General features: G+C 43.6%; 1 protein-coding gene across 22 annotated transcripts in view; it reads right to left on the bottom strand.

Annotated features, from left to right (window-relative positions):
- Positions 1–23,474, bottom strand: part of FBRSL1 (fibrosin like 1) — a 416,280-nt gene that overhangs the window by 142,180 nt on the left and 250,626 nt on the right. For 20 of the 22 annotated variants that reach the window (XM_042829012.1, XM_042829020.1, XM_042829005.1 and 17 more), the window contains one exon: positions 5,775–5,804. In XM_042829012.1, the coding sequence (XP_042684946.1) occupies positions 5,775–5,804 (30 nt within the window). Of the gene's footprint in view, positions 1–5,774; positions 5,805–8,798; positions 8,906–23,474 lie in introns of those variants that run through there. The other 2 variants (XM_042829026.1, XM_042829027.1) reach the window with 1 other exon arrangement.

The raw sequence follows: 23,474 nt of genomic DNA, 5'->3' as shown, positions 1-23,474 counted from the left end.
CAGGGATTACAGGGTCTTTCCAGCACATACAGAGAAATTAATAATACCGAAGATGGAATCAGGAGTGATATTCTAGCTGGAGCTAGAACTCCCAAGTTTGCAGTTGATTTGTGCTAGATACTGCTCTGAGAATCAAAATGTCTGGAAATCTCCTGTAGTGAAAACTAGTTTGGATCTTATTGCAAACTGGACCTAGAAACAGGAACTATTAGCAGGCTACAAAACCCAAAGCTGACTCTTTGGCCATCCTTACGTTTTATCCTTTATGCCAGCACAGAGCACCCTGTGCTGCATGCTGGGCTCTTCTGATCTATTTAACCTGCTAAAACAATTTTGGAATACGGTCACAAGAAGCTGTAAGCCAAATGAGGGACTGCAATTGCAGCAATTACAGTACACATCCTCCAAAATCTTCTCATCTTCTTGGCATCCTTACGGTTAATTAAATCATTAAATTACAATGTCAATTCCTGTCTGCTGCCTACTATGTCACGCTCATCACCAGAATAACTATCACCTTCCGGGGAGTTCCTACCATTGCACAGGTAGCCCTCTGCATTTGTGCCTGTGCTACAATGGGGTTTCTTGGTGTGGGCAGACAGCTGTATAAGACTGCTCTCTTCCCTGCTGCCTCACGTTAGAAGTGTCTTCACAAGGTCCCTGGAAAGATAAGTAAATGCTCATGGATGGGGAAGTGAAACTGGGAGATGTCAAACAATAGAAAAAACAGAGGGCTTGGGAGCTGCCAAGTGCCAGCAACAGAACTGGTATTATCCTGTCTTGCCCAAGAGCTCTCCATAAGATCTAAGTCTTTTTATGTGAGCCAATGACGGACTTTTGTTAGCAAACTACAAGGCCCTTCCCATTGTTTGCTCTAAAAAAGAAAATTCTACATTTTCAAGAATGAGGATGGACACCACAGACTGAAATGACTCAGCTTGCCATATACAGACTAATGTTCTTAAAATCTGCCTTTTTTGTCTGGATAAAGCAAAGACATAAAATCTCAGTAGGAGGGGAGAACATTGGTTAATTTTTTCAATTGCATTCTTGCTTTACTTAAATTCTAGGAATACCAAGATCAAGGAGGGCCATTATTCCTAAGGCTTTTTCCTAGAGCTGCAGGCACTCTTGTTGGGAGGACAATGTAAAGAGCCCCCTGACCTCTGGGGCTCAGTGGAAACCCTCCTATTTGCTCTCCCTTGGCCACCACCTACCTACCACTGCTCTTCCCTCCCTGGGCTTCAGCACATCCTCCCTCTCTGCCCTACCTCTCTTACCACTGCTGCCATTATGTGCATTAAGAACATCCGTAACATGGTGTTACAGGGCTTTCATCTTATTTCTGGGTAACTTCACACACATACACAGAGACAGTAACCACTTCTGTTAGAGCAACTACTAGATCTTGTGTCTTGATCACATCCACTTCTTGTGCTGTCTGAACTATGCCTCCTTCCTGTGGGCTTGCAGATGCTCTTTCAAGGTCAACCCAGAACTGATAATTTCATCCCACAGAGTTTATTCTCCTCACTGCTTCCACCCTTATCACTTCCACCCCTCACTCAAGCCTGTAGTTCTCAGTATTCTCTCTGGCTCACATTGCTCTCTAAATCTTAACATCCAACCAATGCTTAAGTCCTGTGCATCCTTTTTCTTTACAACTAAGCTCTCGTTCAAGCTCTCACCATCCTACCTTCCTTTTATCATTTCATCCTTTCTTCTGGTATTGGCAGAAGTAACGGTGTCCTTGTGCCTATGGATAAAATCGCTGCAGAGATCCTTTTCCTACTCTGATGCTTTGCTCCCTACACAACTTCCCACTTCCCAATTTGCAAGCTTTTAGTTTTCACGTTTTGACCCCTTCACAGCTTACCTGTTTCCCAGCACTGACACTCAGTACTGATGCCAGCTCTCATCTCTCACTGGCCAGCACACAACAGTGTGGCAGGGCTGAATTCACATCACCCGGAGCTGGGTCTGATGCATTTACTGTGCTGCTGCAAGAAGTTGCATGAAAGCACTGTTTTAGAAACCTGACCTGACTTCGTATGACAAGCAGCAATTTCCCATCCAGCAGACACAAGTCCAAGGCTGAAAGGACATGAGCACTGAATTGCTCCGAAACACACCAGCTTTTTTTAATGCTGCCTTGAACACTGTTATTAAAAAATGGGAACTGCATTTTGGAGTAACGAGCAGAGATTACTCATTCCCTTGTTTTACACAAGTTGACTTTTGGCTTTCTGCAGAACACCACTTAACAGAGCCCATTACCAAGCTGCTAGCCACTTTTCATAGTGATGCTAGAGCAGGTAAGAGACAATAAGTGGAACTGTTGATGGTTTATATTACTCTATTATGTTAATGTTCACTAAAGTATGCCATAAGCTCTCTCATTACATGTGTATAAACCAATTCTCTGTGGTGTTATTCCTGTGCTAAATGCTATAACTACATAAATCTTGAATTAATGGAGACTTTATAGTTCCTGAAAATGAAGGGTAATTGCTGTCTGTTAATGCTGTTGTTGCTATTAAAGGAAGTATATATTTTCAGTAACAATGTTTATGGACCGTGAGCCTCACATCGCAGCTATTGCACAGTGCAGAGAGCGCAATACGATTATCAGACTTACTCCCTTTCTCTCTCTCCTCCCTCACAAAAAGCACAATATCATTTCCACAGCTTTGACAAACTACCCTGCAATTCTCTTAACAACTGCAAAGTCCAAAACTCTGTCCTTCAACGAACATACAGTCTGAAAAACAGGATTTGCATTTCCATCTCTGGGAACGCATGATTTGCGAAGTTTCTCGCTTGGTTAAATGGCTGGACAGCTCGGCTTATTGGTTTGGGTATTTCAAACAGTTCTTGGAGAAGAGTGTGGTGACAGAATGATAGGAGTGAGAAAGCATCATCCCACTTACTTCCTTCGAGACTTCAGCGGTGATGCAGAAGTGAAAGGCAATACTTGGTGAGACAGTTCTCAGAGAGGAGATGGGATGGACAAGTCCCCAGTGTCGAGGTCCTGTCCTCCCATTATGAAAAGCAGCAGCTCACAATCTGCTGCAGAACTGCACCTTGCACTAAAGTAATGACTCCTCCATTCTCATATACTGTACATATGACTGACTACGCTCAATTACTTTTCTCCCCTGGACTCCTTCACAACACCGCCAAAAGCAAAAAAACCACCACGAGTGTGCTTATATTTTTTGATGTAGTGATGGCAAAGCTTTAATTACGCTATAAAGTCTGCGTTCAGAAACTTAAGGAGCTCAACAGCCCATAGAGCTATGAAATAAATAAATAGTGAATAATTAGTAGCATGGTAGAGAGGGAGAGGTGTAGGAGGTGGAAAATTTCAGTTTTACTTCTAGCTCTATCACTGACTCAGCCTGCACTGGGACGTGAGCATTCTGTCATCTTCCCTCACGAGGTACACACAGATGACAGTGATCTGCTCCCGATGACTAACAAAAAGTGTTATGCAAATCAAAGCACATTAGTAATTCCTGCCCTGCCCTTCATTAGCGCCAGTGCGTAGGTTTACCTAGAGGAAGCTGCTTCTTGCTGACCGAGCAGCAAAGCATGATTGTTCTGCAGCACTGCAGAATGAAGCTGACCCCTCATGTAATTTGGGAAGCCTGATGCTGGTGAGAGTGCATCCAACACTCCATCTGCCTGCAGGAGACACACAGCAGTATCATTTTTGCCACCAAATGGAAAGGGGAAAAAACACTCCTCAGTGCAGTCCCTCAGGACAGTCATGCCAACATGTTTATAGCTCCCTGTTGTATCTAGCCAGGTTAAGTTTTAGACAAACACCGAATGGCTTTCCAGGAGAGTACAGTACGAGAAGGACTAATGCCGACAGCCAGGTTGTGCTCCCCAGCTGCAAGGCAATGTAGCATTTACATCATCCCCATGAAGACTCTTCACTTCAGTCTTGGTGAGCTTACACACACGTGCACACATCTTTGCTGACAAGCAAAGGAACCCTACTTACTTCCAGAGACCTGTTTAATAGAACGAGTGTCATGTCTCACGTCTCTGCAGGTCAGGCAAGGGATAGAAAGATGAACTCGCTCTGCTCTCCTTATGAAGAAAAGAAACGTTACTAAAAAGTTGGAGTCACCTTAAGGAGAAGGTAGTTGGGAAATATGGGAGCCCAAGAGGTCAAATAACTTCTATAGATATGTAAAGAAATGCCACATTAATGGTTAGAAATGCTGTAATAGCCTTTCATTTGCTGTAAAGGACAGTGAGCGACCGGCCAAACGCACTGCAGCTTCCTCTGAAGGTAACCTCAGATCCCACATTCTGAAAGCTAATCAATGTTGTTCAGATTTCAATTTCTTCTCTACAAGGTGAAGTCAAACCTAATCTAACAAATGTCAGTCTCAGATGTAATGCTGCTAGCTGGGTCTACCAGTGTAATTTAGATAATCATTAATAGCATAGCTGTATAATAAAACTACATGTCACTTACAACTTCATCTGAGGTTTGACTGGCAGATCTTTAAACAGTTTTCTAAGTGATTGCTTTTACTTTCTTTGATTGGGCAGTCTAAGAAATGGTTTAACCCCACGGTACCTGAGCTTTTAGGGAATAATTTCTCACCCTCCCCATCCCAGCTGTCAGATCTGCTGCATAACTTTGGGAGAACCAGAACTTGAGCGTTGGTTTCTGCGAGTGACTTTACACATTACAGACACAAAATAAGCACGGCGTCTTTCATTAAACATAAATGGCGTAAATGTTTCCTTTCCATCAAGGTTTCTTCTCAAGACACAAATTTTGCCATATTCCAGGGATATTTTGGGTATCTGGTGGGATTTCTCAAAGAAGCTCAAGAAACTATAAAGCTTTCAGATATTGAGAAAAAAATAAAAAGACTTAACCAGAAGCTGCTTTTAGCACAGTCTCTTGAATTCATGATAACCTCCAATGTATGGCTGCAGCCAAGTGTGCTGCCAAGGTGACAGGGCTGTCTGAAGTCAGCCTTTACTTCTGTAATGCTGATCCAGTAGAAGCCTACGTGCCACAGCTTCTCAGAATGCAAGAGACTGGACAGCCAAAATATAATGAAAGTTTGATGAAGATCTAACCTGAGATGCCAGGTTTGATCTGCCAGAACAGAAGTCAGCAAGGAATACCAAAGTCTTTCATACGTTTGATGCTTAAGAGCACGGTGTAACTGTGGCTATGTTGCCAGACTTCTCAGTTTTCCTTGCAAAGGTGAAAAAAGAAATCCCTACAGAAAACCACACCACTGCCACCTTTCAATGACCAGCCTCTGTATCAAAAGAAAAGGTCAGGAAAATCATTGCTCTGTGATAAATACGCATGCAACATGACACAGCGCTCCTTGGCAGACAGCGCACTGCCCTGGAGGTGGGTGCCACCGTCCCACCTTCTGGGCTGATTACAAAACTGACGTCTGCAAAGGGTGCTGTAAATAAAATATGGGCTCCTGGCAGGTTATCAGAGGAGACTTCCTCTGAAACAGCACCAGCACTGTGATTTGGGTCTCACCGAATGCTCACACGCTAATTGAGACACTATTCCGTTAACAAGAGTTTCTCTTCTGTAAACTAGTGAAAACCATGAAGTGTCTGATCCAGTGTTTGCTTCCTTCTATTATAAACAATTTTAAATCTGACATGAAGCCTGGAGGAAAAATATTGCTTGTAAATTCATTCTTATTTTGACTGTGAGGGAATTTCCAAGCTAGTAAAGCACATGAAAGAAGAAAATTCAGTCTTACCTTATCGTCAACATCACTCTCGCTGTCACACTGTGGGTTAGAGAGAGAAAAAGATAATGTGAAAAACCTTTATGTAGAGAGATTTTTTGCATCATCTGCTTAAATCTTTAGGATAGCTGTTTATGATGTTCTCAGTTCAATGAAACATACACTTTTGATGTCTGCAGTAATGCCTTTTAGATTGCCAGCATAAACCAAAGCCAATTTCTCTCTTTTTATACAAAAATATGGTGTACTCATACTTTAATGGGTGACAGAGAACTTTAAACAAAAAAGACAATCAGCTGTGCATTATAAAAACAACTGTACCATGAACCCCACAACAGAAAGCATGCCTTTGTATCAGCCCACACTGCACAATATATCCTAATGGTCCTGCACTGCTCCACCTTGATAAGCACTTTGTCACCTTACAAGGAAACTGCAAAACCAGCAATCAATTTCTAATTTAATGAGTGGTACCGGGAGTAGTAATTACAAGACATCATAAATTCTGGTCCACTTTTTAGTTTGAATCAGATGACGATCCCAGGAGGAAATGTTTGCTCATAAAGAGTTTTAGAGCAAAATCTCTTTCAGCCTCTGAAAATGAAACGCACAGCACAGGCGGCTGTGCAGAAAGGGAAGTGGAGCACTGAATGTTTCAGGACATGCACTGGGGAACACTGGGGAACATGAATGAACCCCTGGTTGTCTGTTATGCAAAGTGAGCAAAGCGTTCTGCAGCGTTGGTGCACAATGTGCATTTCCTCCCACAGGTCAGGCTGCATTTCTGCAGCCCCGGCACTCTGTAGCTGCACTGTTCAGCAGGGCAGAGCTGTGCCCAGCCACGCTCTGGGAATGGTCCACAGGAACGCACGTGCTTCAGTGGCATTAGTGTAAAAGAGGGAATTGAACACTGTGTCAATTTGTCCGTTCTCACTCCTCCCATTGGCGCTGTCATGTCTTCTTATCCAAAAGTCACAAAGCAGAAAATTCAGCTGTGACATTCTCTGCTTTCCGCAGATTTCTGAGAGACTATTTAATCTGTTTTTCTTGTGCTTGGCACACGGAATGATTGACCCCAAACACTTGAGGAACATTTTACTCTTAAATTCTCTGAAACACAAAAGCACACGAAGGACAGTGACAGAGCAGAGGGGTCTCCCGCAGAGATTCTGCAGCGAGGACTGCTCAGCTTTCCAATTTACTCCTTATTTCCATTTACCTTCAGAGGAAACACTTGGTTTAAAGCAGCTGTTTTTCTACAGTCTTGACTAAGCAGAACTCTCTTCCTTTTGAAATGAAACTGCTTCACATCGCCCCTCCTGATCTACAGCACAGTTTCCAGAGAAATCCAACTGTTTAGAGCACTGCACACAGCTCTAACCTCATATGGAGCCATTCTGGAACAGTAAGAGCCCAAAGCAGAGAGGGATGCAGTGGCAGGATGGGAGGGTGCTGCTCTGTGGGGCTGCAGGCGGTGCTGGCCAAGTCCCTTGGGAAAGCAGCACTAATGCCTGCAGACTGCATTAAGTCCTGCCCAACTGCTTTGTGCACAGACAAGAGCATCAGAGAGCCTCATCTTTACCAAGTGTTTTCCTGCGAGCTGCTTGTGCTTTCTCATGGATTTTTATTTTCATCACTGAGCTTTATAAAAACTACTATAGGAAACGCAGTTTCACAGATCAGACATTCAGAGGGAAGTACAATCAGTACTGATAAATCATCAGCGGCAGCCATTTGCCACTCACCCAAGCCCACGCTGTGTGACCACAATGAGAGGTCTCTGCTCCGAGGAGCGCCAGGCCTGGAAGGGCACAGGCTGTCCATCAGCCCTGAGCCGTGCTGGGACAGACCTGCTGGGCGGAGGCTGCCCCACTACTCGCTGCACTTCTGTTTGCTAAGATGGTGCTAATTTGTGCTGACAAAGCAACACAGTCATCAAAAACAAGAGGGTGGGGAGGAAAACGCAGTCGCAGGGTTGCACTGTGTTACTGACAAACGCCGGCTGCCCAGGAAGCCTTTCTCCTCCAGCCGGGCTGAGCCCAGCCAGGAGCACGCGGCTGCTGGGGGCTGCATGCATTCCCTGCTGCCAGCACAGCCGTGAGCATCACAAACATGGTATTATTTTAGGCTCTGGACCCACTGTCAGCTAAGGTAACCACAGCTCGTGTCCTGCCCAAAGCACTTGATCCACCTGCACGCTGACAGAGGCAGCGGATTTCGATGACGATTCACTCTTGCAGACTTTGGTCTAAAGCACACTGCAGTGGATTTACTCTTATTGCAGAAATGGAATAGAAATTAATAACTAAGTCCGTGTTGCTTAAATTTTATGCATAGGCAATATCTACTCACATTTTAATTTGTACAGCGACTTAAAATGAAAAAAAAGATCACATACACTCAGAAATATGATGTCTAGAAAACATTCAAAATGATCATTAGAACTTGGATGCTATTGCCGTAAACGTGGGTAAACAGGTTACTAATGCAGCAGCACTACAAACAGTAATAAATCTAGGTTTAAAATATTTGAGAGCAGATGTAGAAAATTTGGGGGAAACTCAGTAACCATTACCATTCCAACAGGTTGTAAGATTTCAGTTGTCTCTGTCTTTTTGTACCACAATCTGTCTCTGCCTTTCCTGTTGTAATACATTAAGAGAACAGGCTTTTTCTGGCTTTTAAGAGAAGATTCTTGTTGAAAACAGATTTGGCCTCAAAACTTCTTACATCTATAATGAATATAAAAAACCACTGCAGATGGTTTGTGTTTCTAAAAGGTGCAGAACTGCCTTATTTAGATGCCTAATTTTGCTTTGTACCAATATGCAACTTTGCCTCATGTAGATAAGCACAAGTTGTAAAACGCAAGTGAACCATCAAATCCACATGCTAAGTTTTATAAACAGACATACGAAGGAAGCAAACATCTGCTCTCTGAGGACACATTTTTTCCTCATTCAGCATCGGAAAATGCTCCATAATTAATTGTTTTTAAAATGAAAAAGCAAAGAATTTAGTTTCATTTTAGCTTACATCTTCCTTAGCTTTATCAGCAGCGTTGCAGTCCTGCATCTGAAGAAGCCAATGGGGCCCATGGACGCAAGTATTGCTCTGCACAGACACAGGTCCCAGCCACACAGCTGTGACTGCACGATGTGTGCTTTAGGAACTGTCCTTCTGACAGCAAGTTGCACAACTTCTCCTTCATCCCCTGAAACTGCCACCCTCTGGCAGTGTGCTCAGCCTGACTTCCCCACTCCCACCCCCGCAGAGCAGGCGCAGATTCCTCTGGTGCAGCTTCCAAACCACCAGCATACCACATCTTAATGCATGTAAGAATGAAGTCTTTAACTGAACCAAAGCTACCAAGTGGTCTACATGATGAGAAAACACGGGGGGGAAATGAGCACAGCTATTTGTAGGATTTGGACTTCTGCTCAATGTACAGCGTCCTGGAAAGTGGAGAACTGACCACAGCCCTGGGCACAAGGCTGCCCACTCCCATTAGCTCCCACCGGCTCCTACAGGGAACAAACAGGCTGCTTTGGTGAAAAAGTCCAAGCTTCACCATTCATTTAGGCTTTCTTCTCTTTAATTTGGAGAAATGCGCTCCCACATCGGCACGCAGAAACAGGAACCCGCGGGCTGCTGAGCATGTGCCGCACTGAGAAAACAGCGACAGCAAAACCAGACCTGCCTGGGACACTGAGGAAAACAGAACCGCATTGACCCCATCCCCCTGGGGGGGTAAAAACACCGCAGATGGCAATGGGCTGGTGCAGTTTCTGTGGCAACAGCTTGACTTATCTTTGCACTCTCTATTCCCCAGCCTCCACCTCCCTCCCTACGTCAACAAAGAGCGACTTGCATTGGGGTGGTGTAGGACGGGCAGGGACTGTAAGGGAATAATGAAGTCAAAAGAGAAACTTGGGGTTGACCCAGAGGATTTTGTGCACGTCTGAAGAGTCAAGTGGCTCGGGGCGCAGGAGCAGAGGGCTGAGGCCCAGCGGGGCTGGCGGTGCTCCCCCAGGAGCACATCCACCTCCGTGCAGCTGCGGGGGGACAGCAGCCCTTGTCAAAACAGAAGGTTAAAGAAAATGAGGGGAATGGCAACTGTTGACAGCTATGGGGCTCATTGAAAGACAAAAGCTTCAATTACCTGGATTTTTCTAAAGGCCTGTTAACACTCCTGGTCTATAAGCAAAACTGTAAACAGGCATTGTGCTGGGTTCATAAAGGCTTGTAAAAGGGTTATTCACTGCCTTGTGCCAATTGCCTCTCAATGCCACCAAGAATGTTTGCAAAGCCAATCCCTAATTGTGCTGCTTTTTGGAAACGTTTCCTTGCAGTACACACTCAAGTCAGAAACAAGCCTCCTTCCCCGCAGTGTTCAGCAGAAACAACACAGAGTTCAGGCTGAACTCGCCCAGTGTGCAGCAGAAAGCCCATGCAGTGTCCTTCCCCTCCTCTTCCCCTTCTGCCCCGTGGAGGAGCAATGAGATTCTGTGCAGGAGACACCCCAATGGCACAGGGCAATGGCATAGGGCTCTTCCCACTCAGAAAAGTGGCAAGATCTGTATTACAGTTTGTTTGTACTGAGATTACATATCTTCTTTTCTGGTAAGCTCAGGAACCATCAAAATAACCGTCAGCTCTTTTTATTTGCCCTCAACATTTTAACTTTCAGATCATCCAGTTTTTGTTTGCGTAATAGGAGTCCACCATTTATTACCATGAAACCAGGCTGCCACGTAGCTGCCTCACGCCAGGAACCAGAGCTTTAAGATTAAATAAAAACAACCCAAGTTTTGCAAGGCTGCAGCAAGATCGGCAACACTTCAGTGTTATGTCATCGAGTGCAGAAAAACACAGTGTTATCTGAAATGGGGCCACATCCTCCACGTTTTAGAGAGCGGCACAGAATTCACCTCGGCTTATTCATGTAAATGTGGCATCTCCCACTCAGCCCAAGCCTGGAGGTGTAAGATCTGTGCCATGCCTCTGCAGCCCCAAGGCTGCTGGGTCCTGTTGTGCAAGCACTGTATGGCGCAGAAGTTACAGCTTCCTGCCCAAATAGCTTACAGAAAGGCTCGCTTTTCTTTACTCAAAAACGCACATACCTACAGGTATTATTTGTATCATGCTTATGAAGATGGTGATAGACATCTGAGCTGGCTGTGTGAACAAGCAGATTCCAGCCCGGAGGGACATGTATCCTAACCAGGCTACCTGCCAAAAAAATGGCGTGGGGAAGCATAAGGCAGAAAGAAGAGGAGTCCAAACTATTACGTAAACAATCTATAATATTACAATGCACACTGACAGGTTAGACTACACATTTGAAAAGTTGCACAAGATATACAAACCGTGTAGATAACCACAGAGCTTACACACCCACTGAGCCCCGGAGGATGGCCGTGTTTCTGCTCTCTCCTTATTTCCAACTGCATTTAGTTACTGAGCTTCCTATTAATAACGAGGTTCGAGGAAGCATCAGGCCTAAAACCTGGTTTGTTATTGCTTCTTTTAAAGGAGGAGGTACAACTGAGTGTGTTTTGAAGAGCCCTTCCCCCCGGTCCCGTTTGCTGTGCTGCTGGGAGCTGCTCACAGCAGCAGTGCACACGGATGCGCGCCCGGGTGTGCAGGGGGAGGGTGTTGTTTCCTATTAAGTCTGGCATCAGATTCATGTCTGCAGGGGCTTGCTTAAGATGATAGGAAGAGAGAGTTTTATCATGAGCCAGACTGACAGAAAAGCCTGCTAATGGGACTTGAGGCATACACAGGAAAGAAAGTGCCAAAACATTAAGCTACCGCCAAGTGTCAGAGGGCCACTGATTTATTGCAGCAATTTTGCCACTGTGTCCTTTATAAGGTCCCACAAGTCCTTCCTCCTGGCAAGAAGCTGTGAGCTGCTGCAGCTCGGGGAGAAGCCGAGATGCAGAGCGCAGAAAGTGTCCAAGCGCGAGGCGGGGGCTGGGGGGGGGACGGAAATCGAATGTTGACTTGAACTTGCCCCAGGCAGCAGAGCCCTCTTAGCTCCACTGCCTCCCTGACAGTTTGATGAAATGAGTCAGGGCCTCCCTATGGCTAGACCAGCTCAGGCTTCCAAGCGCTGGGGTAGAGCTGTAAGAAACAGATTGAGCCTCAGGGCAGCAATCTTTTTTTTCTTTTTCTCTCTCTCTCTCTTTTTTTTTTTTTTTCCCTTTCTCTCCTCAGCATTTGGCTGGGGGAAGGGGGAGGTTATGAGCACTACAGATGCATAGGCTGAGCCTTTGTCTGCAGAGGGGGAGGGAGAAGAACAGCAAGAGAGTATTAGCTATGGCAGCCGAGAATAGCCCTGAGCACTATAACTAATTTTGAGGGGCAGTGATGCATTGTACGGGCTGTGTGCTGTTTGGACTGAGGGGGCCCCCGTTGTGAAGCAGCAATCAAGAGGACATTTTGTTAAGTGACCAACAGCTGTCATCTGGAAGCCCGGCGCAGGGAAGGAGGGAGCAAGGGGGAGGGAGGAAAAGAAGGGGGAAAAAAAAAAAAAGAGCATTTGTCCCTTGCAGGCAGAGCGCATTAATCCAGCAATCTGGCACGGCTTTCACTCCAGCAGCACTCGGTGCCTCCGAAGAGCCGCCTGCCACCCAGAGATGGGTGCCTCTGCCCGCCCAGCACAGCCAGCCTCCGGCCCCCGCAGGCCCGCCAACCCACGCTAAAAATACTGTTTAAGTCTCTTTTCATTCCATAAAATTGAGTTGATCTGCTGCAGCTTAGGGTCAATCCCTCAAGGACTGTTTTTTCCCCCCTTCCCTTTTCCTTAGCACTCATAAATTAATCAGGAAGACCCGGACTAAGTCATTTCATGCTGTACAACATAAAAGAAAGTCCCCGATGATCCAGGCGAGCATCTATTAAAAGAGGGAGGGGGTGGGAGGAAGGGCTGGAAAGGAGGGAGGGGGGAAGGAGAAAATCTCAACCTTTTTTGATTTTTTAGGATAAAAGCTGGAGGACTTTGTTACAAATTCTAGCCAACATCAAAACACCTTAAATAATTCAACGAACATGTTAAAGGGAAGAAGCTGAATGTTGCTCTGATGTTCAGTTGATGCAACGCAGAATATTACCCCAAACAGCACAGCCTGTTAAGGGAGGCAGCAGCCTTGAGCATTTCAGTTCTTTAGAAAAATGTCAGAACCTGTAAAAATCATAATTTCCAGCAACTTTTTTTTTTTTTTTTTTTTTGCATGATATAAACTCAGCGAGACTGAAATGTAGGTTTCTGACAAGCTGTTAACAAGACAACTTTAGAAATCTGTCTGGAGCTCTCAGGGAGATGGGCTGCCATTTCACTGCTTCGAAGAAGTTCATGACATGACAAGCAAAAATCAGGGAACACAGACCTAAAAACCACGGTGTAATTTTCATTTGCTTCTGTCGTGAAAGAATTCAAGCAGAAATATTAGAAGGGTGCACAACTAAAAAAGCCAGCAACTGGAAAATCATTGCTGTGGTTTGACAAGCCCATCTTCTATGCTGAAAATGGTTTCTTTATGATTACACCTATATACAGGAAAGCAATTCTGGGGAAAAAACAAGGGTAATCACAAGTGATTCCCTGAGATCTGCAAAGTAAGATCTAGAGTTGCCCACTTTAAGCCAGGCCTAGGATCGAGCCCATTGGTGGAGAGAGCCATCGTGAGAAAGCGTGAAGAGCCGCCAGGTTGCTCTTGTTTGTCCCCTGCGGCCCCCAGAGTGAGAAGGGCAGAAATACCTTTCTGTAAGGCTGCCTTGGAGCGGAGTCTGGACAGATGAGTGCTGGTGCTCGGCTTTCTAATAAAAATATGTTGATTAAAAACAGAAAAGCCAGCATCCTCTGCCACCTATGCAGCAATGCCCACACCAGCTGAGAGCCTTCACCTGCTTCTTTAGACCTTCATACGCCTGCACAATGATTTTCCATAATTTCTGGATGATTTAATGATTTTTTTTCCAGAATTAATCTATTCTATTATACTGCTAGAAAAAGCAGAACCATCTATCTTCATACAATATAACCCTTTCTGTGTGTAATCTTTCTCTCTATTTTTTAAGCATTTAATGGTGGGTTGATAGAGCTGCCTTGAAGTCAATTTGCTGAATGTGCCTGACTCATTATATCTGCACTTGCAGCGTTTTGGTACCCTGGCATGGATGCTTTGGGAAACTCACAGACAGCTCCACAAATACAATCCTATGGTAAATTTCAGTCCGTGTTCAACAAGAGAGATATTGGACAATGTGGCTCTTTTTCACTTGTAACACCTGCAGTCATACCAACAGGTAATGCGAATTACAGGCAAAATTTAGCCCAGCCTTTGCAAGGACCAAGCAAATAATGAACTGAAGCTTTTTCACCCCATTTCTATCTCAACTCATTTCCACACAGCTCCGGTGGTGCGATCCCACAGCCTTGCTTGGGTAATTGAAAGGACAGCGCATGCAGAGTTGAATGGCTGACACTGCATTTCACCAATTTACGAAATGGAGGAGAGTCCGACAAGAAAAGAGACGCAGTTTGCCCCTCTTCTGAAGCACTCACAAGTTCCTTTCATTCTCCCCTTGGCTGGGCATTGTGTAACCCGTCACTCATTTTCTTTTCATTAGACAGACGCGCTAGGAGACATTGCAGCCTCGGTGCTGGATATAGATTTTCACCACGAAACTAGAGAAACAACCATTACTTTCTTATTCTGTAGTTGTAAGCTCTGACTAACCCCATTTGCCTGCAGAAGACCTCCTGCCTTGCTGCCTCCTTTTACCATGAGCTGGACTGGAGTTACCCAGCCCTGCTGCACTGACTGCTCTGGTGCAAGAGAATTCGCAGTGACGCACAGTGCAGAGCCACTTGACTTTTGTTTAATGCAAGGACACCTGGACAGGACGTACCCAGCAGGAGAAAAGTGGCTTAAAGCCATTATTTACAACACCGAGAGGCTGCTGCAGTTCGGACGGGGAGTAAACCTTCTTCAAAATGATGGAGTTTAGGACTTAATATGGATACAGCCAAAAGCCACTTTAACGATAATGGTCTGTCTAGTAGTTTCCCACTTACTATAAACATCAGGTTTTTTTCTTCTGTTTGGACTGCAAATCTAGTCCACTTCTGTGCCATGTCCACGTCACCATGGAGTCACAAAAAAGTACTCTGCCACTCAGCCACTAGAAGAGGATTTGTTAAAGTACCCCTGCTCTAATGGCAAACATTCAGTTGTTCTCAGCTCTCTGGCTCCACGGCACAGAACTCCGTTTGGAAGTTTCATTTACATTTCATTTAGAGCAGAACATGCACGGCTGTCTTCCCTCACTGCCGAACCACCATTAGCTGCAGGAAGCTCTTAGAGAAAATTTCAGCGTGGAACTCAGCAGGGACAGCACTTCTTAATACCTCAGAATCCTGCTTAATAACAGCCACCCTCCAGAAGGAGGGCCATGGGTTTGCGGTGAGGAAACCTGCTGTGATTTTTAACAGCTGATTCACATGAATGGTTGCCGTATTTGATTTATACATTTCATTTCGTATACACTTGCACACTTTCTTTTTTTCTCATGCTGTCAACTTCCTTCCTCCTTCCTGCTTCTCCCTGCGGCTCCAAGTGGTGCAGCGAGAAGAGAACATTCCAGGCTCTGCATGAAGACATCCACCTGATGACCCTACAGTTTCCCTCAAGATACTGTGCAGATCTTTGCACTCAAATACAGGCTGACCTCCTAAACATTTCTGAGACAAAATCACAGAGGTGGTGATTCATTACAGAATCTGACGCCTTCAGGGATGAAAAAAGATCTCCACTGTGTCTTGTAACCACTTGTTCTGGACCTGGCAGGATGACTCTGCTGAAGTCAATTTGAATTTAGCTGTGGTGAAGCTGAGCTGATGGGTTACACATCTTGAAACACATCCGTATGATGCTGTATGTGATATTATTTTTTGCTGACTACTCGGTTAGTAACTTTGGATTTGGAAAGCAATCTGAAGGATCTACTGTGTTCTTAACATACATTAATCTGATGAAATGAAGCACAGTTCATTTTAATTTAGTGGAAATAGGAAGTTTGTGTGAATCAGATGCTTTGCTTTGTAACCTTTGGCTATTAAGAAAGGAAGTCCCCATCAGGGACAAGGTTTGCAGTATTCATAGCTAGTTAATATAATAATTAGTATTATTTAATTACATTGTTATTTAGATCATAGCCACGTTTGTGATGCGGCTGTAAAATATAAACCTTACAGTATCTACCATTAAAGTTTGGATTATTGAACATTCATTTTCAGGCCTGGGAAAAGGCAGCACAATATTTGAGATATTCATGGAAGACCTTTGCTTCCAAGGAAGTTCTCAGATGATGTGCTTGAAAAATTCAACCGCTGCTTTTAAAATAATTCTTGAGGGATGGATGCCCCACAGACCCAGAGGCAAGCTAACCTGGAACAAAGGAATTCACCAAGAAGGAAATTAGAAAAAGAGTGAAAGCAAGCAAACAAACAAAAAGCCCACAACAAAACTCCCCCAAACAATAACAGCATGATCACCAGCTTGAGTCGTTAAGAATACATATTGAGTCTTTTTCTTCCTTTTGTTCCTCTAGATCTTAAAAATATTGAAATAGGTGATTCTTGGGAGTGGAGAACAGCCATTGCCTAGGGGTGTGTATTTGGGTGTCTCCAGTATCATCTGAGGAATGTAACAGAGGATGTGAGCTAATCCAGTTAGCCAGTATCACAGTGGGTTATTCATTTTCACAGAATTATGCCAGGACAAAGTTACATATTAAAGTTTCAAGGCCTATGCCATTATGTGGAAAATAGTCCTTCAGCACACTGAGCAAACCCTAAGCAATCTAAAAACATATATATTTGCTATTTCAGGGGAAATTGCAAGGGCTTCCCATTACAGCAGTACATCTGCTCCTTTCTTCTGACCCCCCTAGTTACTCATTTGTTCTTGTCACCCCTCCAGATGTCAGTGATTGATGCAAGTGCAATGATTTACAAGAAGGAGCCCGTTACCTTGCTGTTCTGCTTTTTTGACCAGCAGTGACCTTAAAGATCAAGACAAGGGCTGGAAGTACACGTTCAAGGACAGCAATGCTAGTATTCTTCACCAAACTATCCTGAAACTCTCCCAACGGGCTTTAGGTGAGGACATACATCTACCCTTTTCTCTTGGCTCTACAGAATTTTTAATGTGCATTTTTCTCCCACAAGTATTGTGGTGATGCTCAGATGTGTGGACAGCCATCATTCAGGAGTAGAAGCTCCATCATGTCAAAAGTCTTTCCTCAGTAGTGACAGCCCCCTGTAAGCTAATCCAGACTGCAGTGATTAGAGAATAAAAGAGGAAAACATCTCAACAGGAGGGGAAATTGGAGAAAAAGAACAATAGACTGAAGAGTAAGAGTGGAGAAAAGAGCTTCCTGTGCTGCAGGACCAGTAATGAGATGGGACTACAAGCACTGTCTGTTTGGGTACAAGCTCTATCGCCTTTAATCAGTAACCAGCACTGTTAGCACAACGATAAAATTGCTCATAATTAGATGGAACAAACCGGTGTGTATTTGTCATGGAGCGAGGGTACATTCAATTATGTAAACTTTTCATTTTTCAGGAGGTAACGGTAAACACAGCTGAATGCAAAGTCTGTTTGAATGAATGGAAAATACCTTGACTGCATGTTACATAGTCGGCTCCTCACACTGCCAAAAGGCCCTTTCTGAACCTGTTGTGATTCTTGCTGCATCAGCTGAGAGATGCTGCCCAATGACCAATGCACACACACGCTTTGCAGCCATGCATAGCGATAAAACACCAGAACAGCAACTCATGGTAATATCATTAACAGTGTGTGTCACCACCGCAGGCGTTATAAGGAGGGATTTTCTTGGGCTGTGGAGTGATGAGGTGCCCTGAAGGATGCTTTAAAGCCTTTCACGGAGCTGGACTGTGGGGAGGTCCTACCCAGCATGATGCAAAGCACAGATAATGAGAAGCCCAGCTCCTGGGCAGCTCTGAGCAGCACTGCTGAGAAGGGCAGGTCCCACGCTAACCAACGTCCATTTGAAAACAAAAATCCTTTTCAATTCACACCTAACACACGTTTGTTTCTGAAGCAGGACAAGTATTCAAAACAAGCCACTTTGTTAGCTCAGCTGGTTCATGAAAAATTGCCACAATTACAAAAACAAATCTTTGTTTCCAATTTTCAGTAAGCATAGCCTTAAAAGAACAAGCTGCTCATGAAAGCATGATCGTTTTTTTTTTTTTTTCCCTAAAAAAGAGAAGAAAGAAATCTTTCCTAGCAACTGCAATTATGATACTTTCATGTCAAATGAATTATATTACTGAAAATAAATCTTTCTAAGATGCACAAGAGGGTTATCTGGCTCCAGTCAGACTTATGCATTACTGGTTTTATATGTTGTACTCTACTTGATTAATATAGGTAATCAAATTATATTGCCTTCCACTGTGCTCTCAAATTCAAGGCTATAATGTTTTCAATGACAAAGTTCATAGAGTTGTATAAAAATGTACCTCATGCTGTACCAGCCCTTTATTGCCGTAGTAAAACACCATTTTCAATTTAGTAATAAGTGATATAAAACAGAGTGTCTTGATTGGCAGGGTCGTATTCATTATGCAGTGCCCTACGATACAGCACAGTTCAGAATGGAAATTTAGGGGCAGAATCTGCCACAGTCTCAGATGCTGATGCTACAGGGAATAAAAGGATTCCTCTTCTGCGAGTTCTCCAAAGAAAGGAAAGGGAGTTGGACACAAAGACACACATGCACTGTATGTGTACACACACACGGATATGGATGAAAGGGAGAAAGGGACGGGAAGGGACTCATTACAGCATTCTACTGCTTGGTACAGGTTTTGTTACACAGGAGCCACTTCTATACAGCTGCATCCCATGTGGAAAAGGGAAAAGAAGGGAAGGGAAGGGAAGGGAAGGGAAGGGAAGGGAAGGGAAGGGAAGGGAAGGGAAGGGAAGGGAAGGGAAGGGAAAGGAAGGGAAGGACAGTACGGAAAGCAGCAATACTGGAGAGCTCTGCCACTGACTTATGACCAGAAGGAAAATTCAGGGCCCTGTGATCCTGAGTGTTAAACTTGAGGTGCCTTAATGAAGGTGTGTTATCAAGTGCTCTTCACTTTATGAACATCAGCATTCTCTAAAGAGCAGTAAATTAGACGGTTGGAATGGTAATTTCTTAAGTCTGCAGCTACCTTTGAGTATGTAAATCCTTACTCTTCTCTTCCCTATTTCCCTTCCATAAATTAGGAATAATGTTTTCCGTATCCTTAAGCTATCAAGCCAATCTGTCCATGGGTTCTACAGAAGCAAAGCACTCAGTACTTATCACCACTGTGAACACTATCTAGGGAGACGAAGAGTGATAAAGCCATTTTCTGTGGAGCTGAACGGCAGAGATATTGTTAACCGGTTTCTTTTCCAAGCATGTATGTTGAGCAAATGATATGATCAGGAAAGACAACTCTGGACTCAGGAATTAGTAATGTTATCTTAGTGTTGTTTCCTTGGCAACTTGACCTTTCCTAATTTGCCCAAAGGCAAAATATGGGCAGCATATCCCTTTCAAATCATACCTCAATAATCTTGTGATTAAAAGCATCACCAGAATGTGGCCTTGCCATAAGATGGAGAATTAACGACTCTCTACTAAATGATCCACTGATGTTGAATCTAATTTAAGTAGCCTTGCAAGAATATTTAACACTTAATGATAGGCTCTGTATTAGAGTAGGTTTAATCTAGGATGCAGCCACAGATGTCATAAGAAGGAATTAATCAGCATTGCTTCCACTAAAACAGAAATGCAAAATTGCTGAACAGAATGTATTAGAAACAGATTAAAGAACTGAGACTTAAACATAAAAGAAACAGAGCTGATGCCACCCTCAGAGAGCTAATTTGAAATACAGGGAAACTTAATTCGCCTTTAACTGAAGAATTGGGGTGTTTGAAGTTCCTAAAGAGAAGCTTGCATTATCAAGAAGGGAAAAAAGGCAGATAGTCTTTTCCCTCATCAATTAAAAATGAAAGCCCAACCCAAATATTAATGCCTGCCTCAAAATCCCAACAAAATGAAGTTATTGATGCTCTCAGGACTATTGCAGTACCCCACATGAAGCTCTATGTTCAATGAAGTGTGGTGGAAGTTCCACTGGAAAACTCCTGCCCAATTCAGATAAGTTACCTTTCAGGAAAGGCTTTAAAACAAAAATTGAGATCGCAGTCCTGGAGCACAAAGCCAGGAGGGACCTCAGATCATCTGCTCAGATGTTAGCAAAACACTTCCTATTTATTTTATTATGAAAATTAATGCTCAAATCAGCTTCTGCTTTTTCTCTGCTCCCCATACACCTGAAGTTTTGACAGCAGTGAAGCGAATGAAAGATGAGAGTGCAAGCAATGAGCGACTTCATCTTCTAACTCAACCATTTTCTACCTAATTCTGTGCCTCAATTTTCCTGACTCCGGATGCATCTTCCATCACACAGTCCTGTTTTGCAAATACTCTGTTAGGAACTGATGATGAAAATGTGCAATAATATACACTTTTCATTTAAAACTTGCTTAAGTGAGTTCTCTCTATTTCTATGACTTTCTGGTTAGCTAAAGACCTTTCATTAAACCTCTACACTTCTTTTGTAATAAAGGACACTAAACGAGTAATGATGCGTAATACACTTCCCCATTACTAGTAATTACTCACTGAAAATAAGAAATGAGAAATCACTTTCTTATTTGCTTATCTGATGATCTCTAAGGACAGTGATGTGCATGATGAATGCACAGTGCGTGGAGCTCCTCATTTATGTTATTGATCTCATTCAAAGTAACGGAATGTAATGCTCAGAGATGCAGTGCCAAGCCATCACATGCCAAAGGAACTTACTTTCCTCTAAGACGTGAGTGCATGTTGTGACCTTAAGTGTGCTCAGATGTCTTCCTACTTTCTGCAATTAGATTACAGAAGTTTGGAGCACAACGTGTTACCAGAAGTTTTCCTTTCTAAAAAAATGACCAAGAAATGAAATCTGAGCAGGAACCATTGTCCTGATGTGCTTCAAACAAGTAACCAACGCTGACTGACAGTCTCCTACAGCACCACCACAGTGCACTGATTTTGGTTATTAGGAAGGTATGCAGGGTGCTCCAAAAGTAATGCTTTTTATTTGCTTTGTGTTTCCACAGAAATGACAACAGATACCAACAGATACACGCTCTTTCACTGTATGAACTGTAACTTCTTTTTTTTTTTTTTCCTGAATACAGAATTTTCCTCTGGGAGGTACAGTACATGGTAAGTATGGGAAGTTAACATGTAATTAGCATGGTAATGTCTAATCAAATTACATCATGCTAAAGTTAATAGAGGTTCACATAAGAAATAATCCGCTGAGCACAGCCAGCATGGATGGCAAGCTCCTAAAATGCTCAGCATCCTGGAAACTTCAGAGGCTCCTGGAACATTTTCCAAACCCCTCACGTCTCAGCTGTGCTACTGCTCCATGCAGATCCACTGTTTAACTGTGCTCCATGCAGGTCAAACTGAAGCTTGCCATTCTCTGTGCACAGCTCCTGCAATGAGCTGTAGATGGTGGGAGATGATGGAGCTCACATCCCACAGGACCAGGCTCTGTATCTTTATGTTGCAGCGTGGGATCAGAAGACATTACTAGATACTCTCTTGCTAATTTTCCTCACAATTAAATTTGCTTATTTTCCTCAAGGAGCAGCTATTAAAAAGGAACCTACTGTGGTTTAATTTTCGGTAGATCTCCTGCAGTTAGGCCATACCTGACGATGTGAATTGGAATCACTGTGCTAGCAAGCAGTGCTCAGGCAGGCAGCTTGAGCACAGAGCCAATGCTTTCTTTATAGGATCCACTATTGGTGTCCTAACAACTTCTTCCTATTTTATTTAGAATCAGACAACAAGGAGAGAGAGGGAGATTCCAAATTAATTAAACAAGCTTAGCAAAGAAGAATCAATTGTGGCACAAACACTGCACATCATTTTTTTTAAATTAAACCAAGACTACATGCTATTTAGCAACTCCAGAACCTACAGAATGGCAGAACACAGTTAAGTGAATCGACAATATGAATAAGCAGAAATCAAACAGGGGAATCATCGTTGGACAATCCATAGAAATAAGGACAGTAATTTTTCGAATGCAGTGCCAAGTGTAAAGGACAGCAGAGAAAAGGAGAAGTAGTTATTTTCAGACAACTGCCTTTCTTCCAAGGAACACAAAGCTGAAGAGCTTGGATTTATCTCTCAAATACTACAGCTCATAATGTGACAGGTTGTAATGCACAGCACATAAGAGAGAATACATAAGCCAACATAAAATTCAGCATGATTAATGTATGATTAGTTCACGTTTGTACAATGCTTTGAAGATGTGAAGTGCTAATTAGAATTTCTGGATTAGGCTGGTTGGTGCCCCAATGCAATCCAGATCAGTAAATAAAAACTGTGCGCAAGTTTAAACTAACTGCCCGAAGAGCGAGGAGCCCATGAGACACTAGGAAAGGCTTTACATTTCAAGTGGATAAACAAATGTATAAAAGAGAGAGAAGGAGAATTCAATGCCCCAGCAAAGATATTTGAGACGGACACAGCTGGTAATTATCCGAAAGACACCGGTTTGCCTCCGCCATCACCAGCAACAGTCCCACGGCCTTATGAGACACAGACCATCTCAGCTCAGGAGATAAAATCTAAACATAACAACCACCTTCCCAAGAGTAGTTCTACAGTAACAAGAATGAGCAAAATGCTGTCTGAGGCTGGAAGGGAAAGAAAAAAAAAAAGATGTTGCATCAAGAAATTCTTTCCTAGCTTTCATTGGAAATTTTAAAACTGGACTTCAGAGCAAAGGGAAAGAGTGAAATCTGGAGATGAACAATGGGACTCACAGTATCACTTTCTTTTATTTTTTTTAATTTGAAAATAGAATATGTAAAATCATTTGCAGCAAAAAAACCATTGCAATGCATCACCTGCATGGGAGCAACAAACTGCCCAGGATCAGAACAGAATGCTGCCCAGCAGAGATGCTGACCCTGCTACTGATCTGGCCTTTTCCTGCTTAATTAAAGCAACTGCATACTTGAGCAGGAAAACTGTAACCCCCATTAAAGTCATGTTAGCTGTAGGTGATCAGATCTTTCAAGCTAAGTAATTACTCTAGCGGGAGCCATGTGTTGTATGAGCACAACCCTAGGAAGCAACATACGTGCAGCCAGGAGTGCCACGAATGCAACATGTGGCACCAGCTAAGGCCTACGAGCTACACCAGTGGCCTCAGCTCTGGCCACATCTGAGACCAGCACAGCAGCACGTAGTCCAGCCTGGTGTCACACACAGAAAGCCGGGCTTTGCTGCCATGGGTAACCATCTGTGGGAGCACAGCCTGCATGCGATGGTGCTTGCCCTCTGGTTCCAAACAACAGTGAAAACGAAATGTACCAAGCAAGTGGGCACAACACAGTGAAATCCTCAGACACATGAATGCCTACTTTGGATCTTCATCACGATGCAGAAGTACATGCGGAGGCCTAAAGAAAGAAAATGGGTTTTGTACTACTCTGTGCTTTATGGAATAAGAAACGTGACCAAGGCAAAGTCCCAGTAATACAA

Source organism: Centrocercus urophasianus, unplaced genomic scaffold (genome assembly GCF_019232065.1).
Source record: "Centrocercus urophasianus isolate 14NV4802_14NV808 unplaced genomic scaffold, USGS_Curo_1.0 seq_30, whole genome shotgun sequence".
Classification (NCBI taxonomy): Eukaryota; Metazoa; Chordata; class Aves; order Galliformes; family Phasianidae; genus Centrocercus; species Centrocercus urophasianus.
The sequence above is the reverse complement of the archived record's forward strand: the minus strand, read 5'-3'. Positions and strand labels throughout refer to the sequence as shown.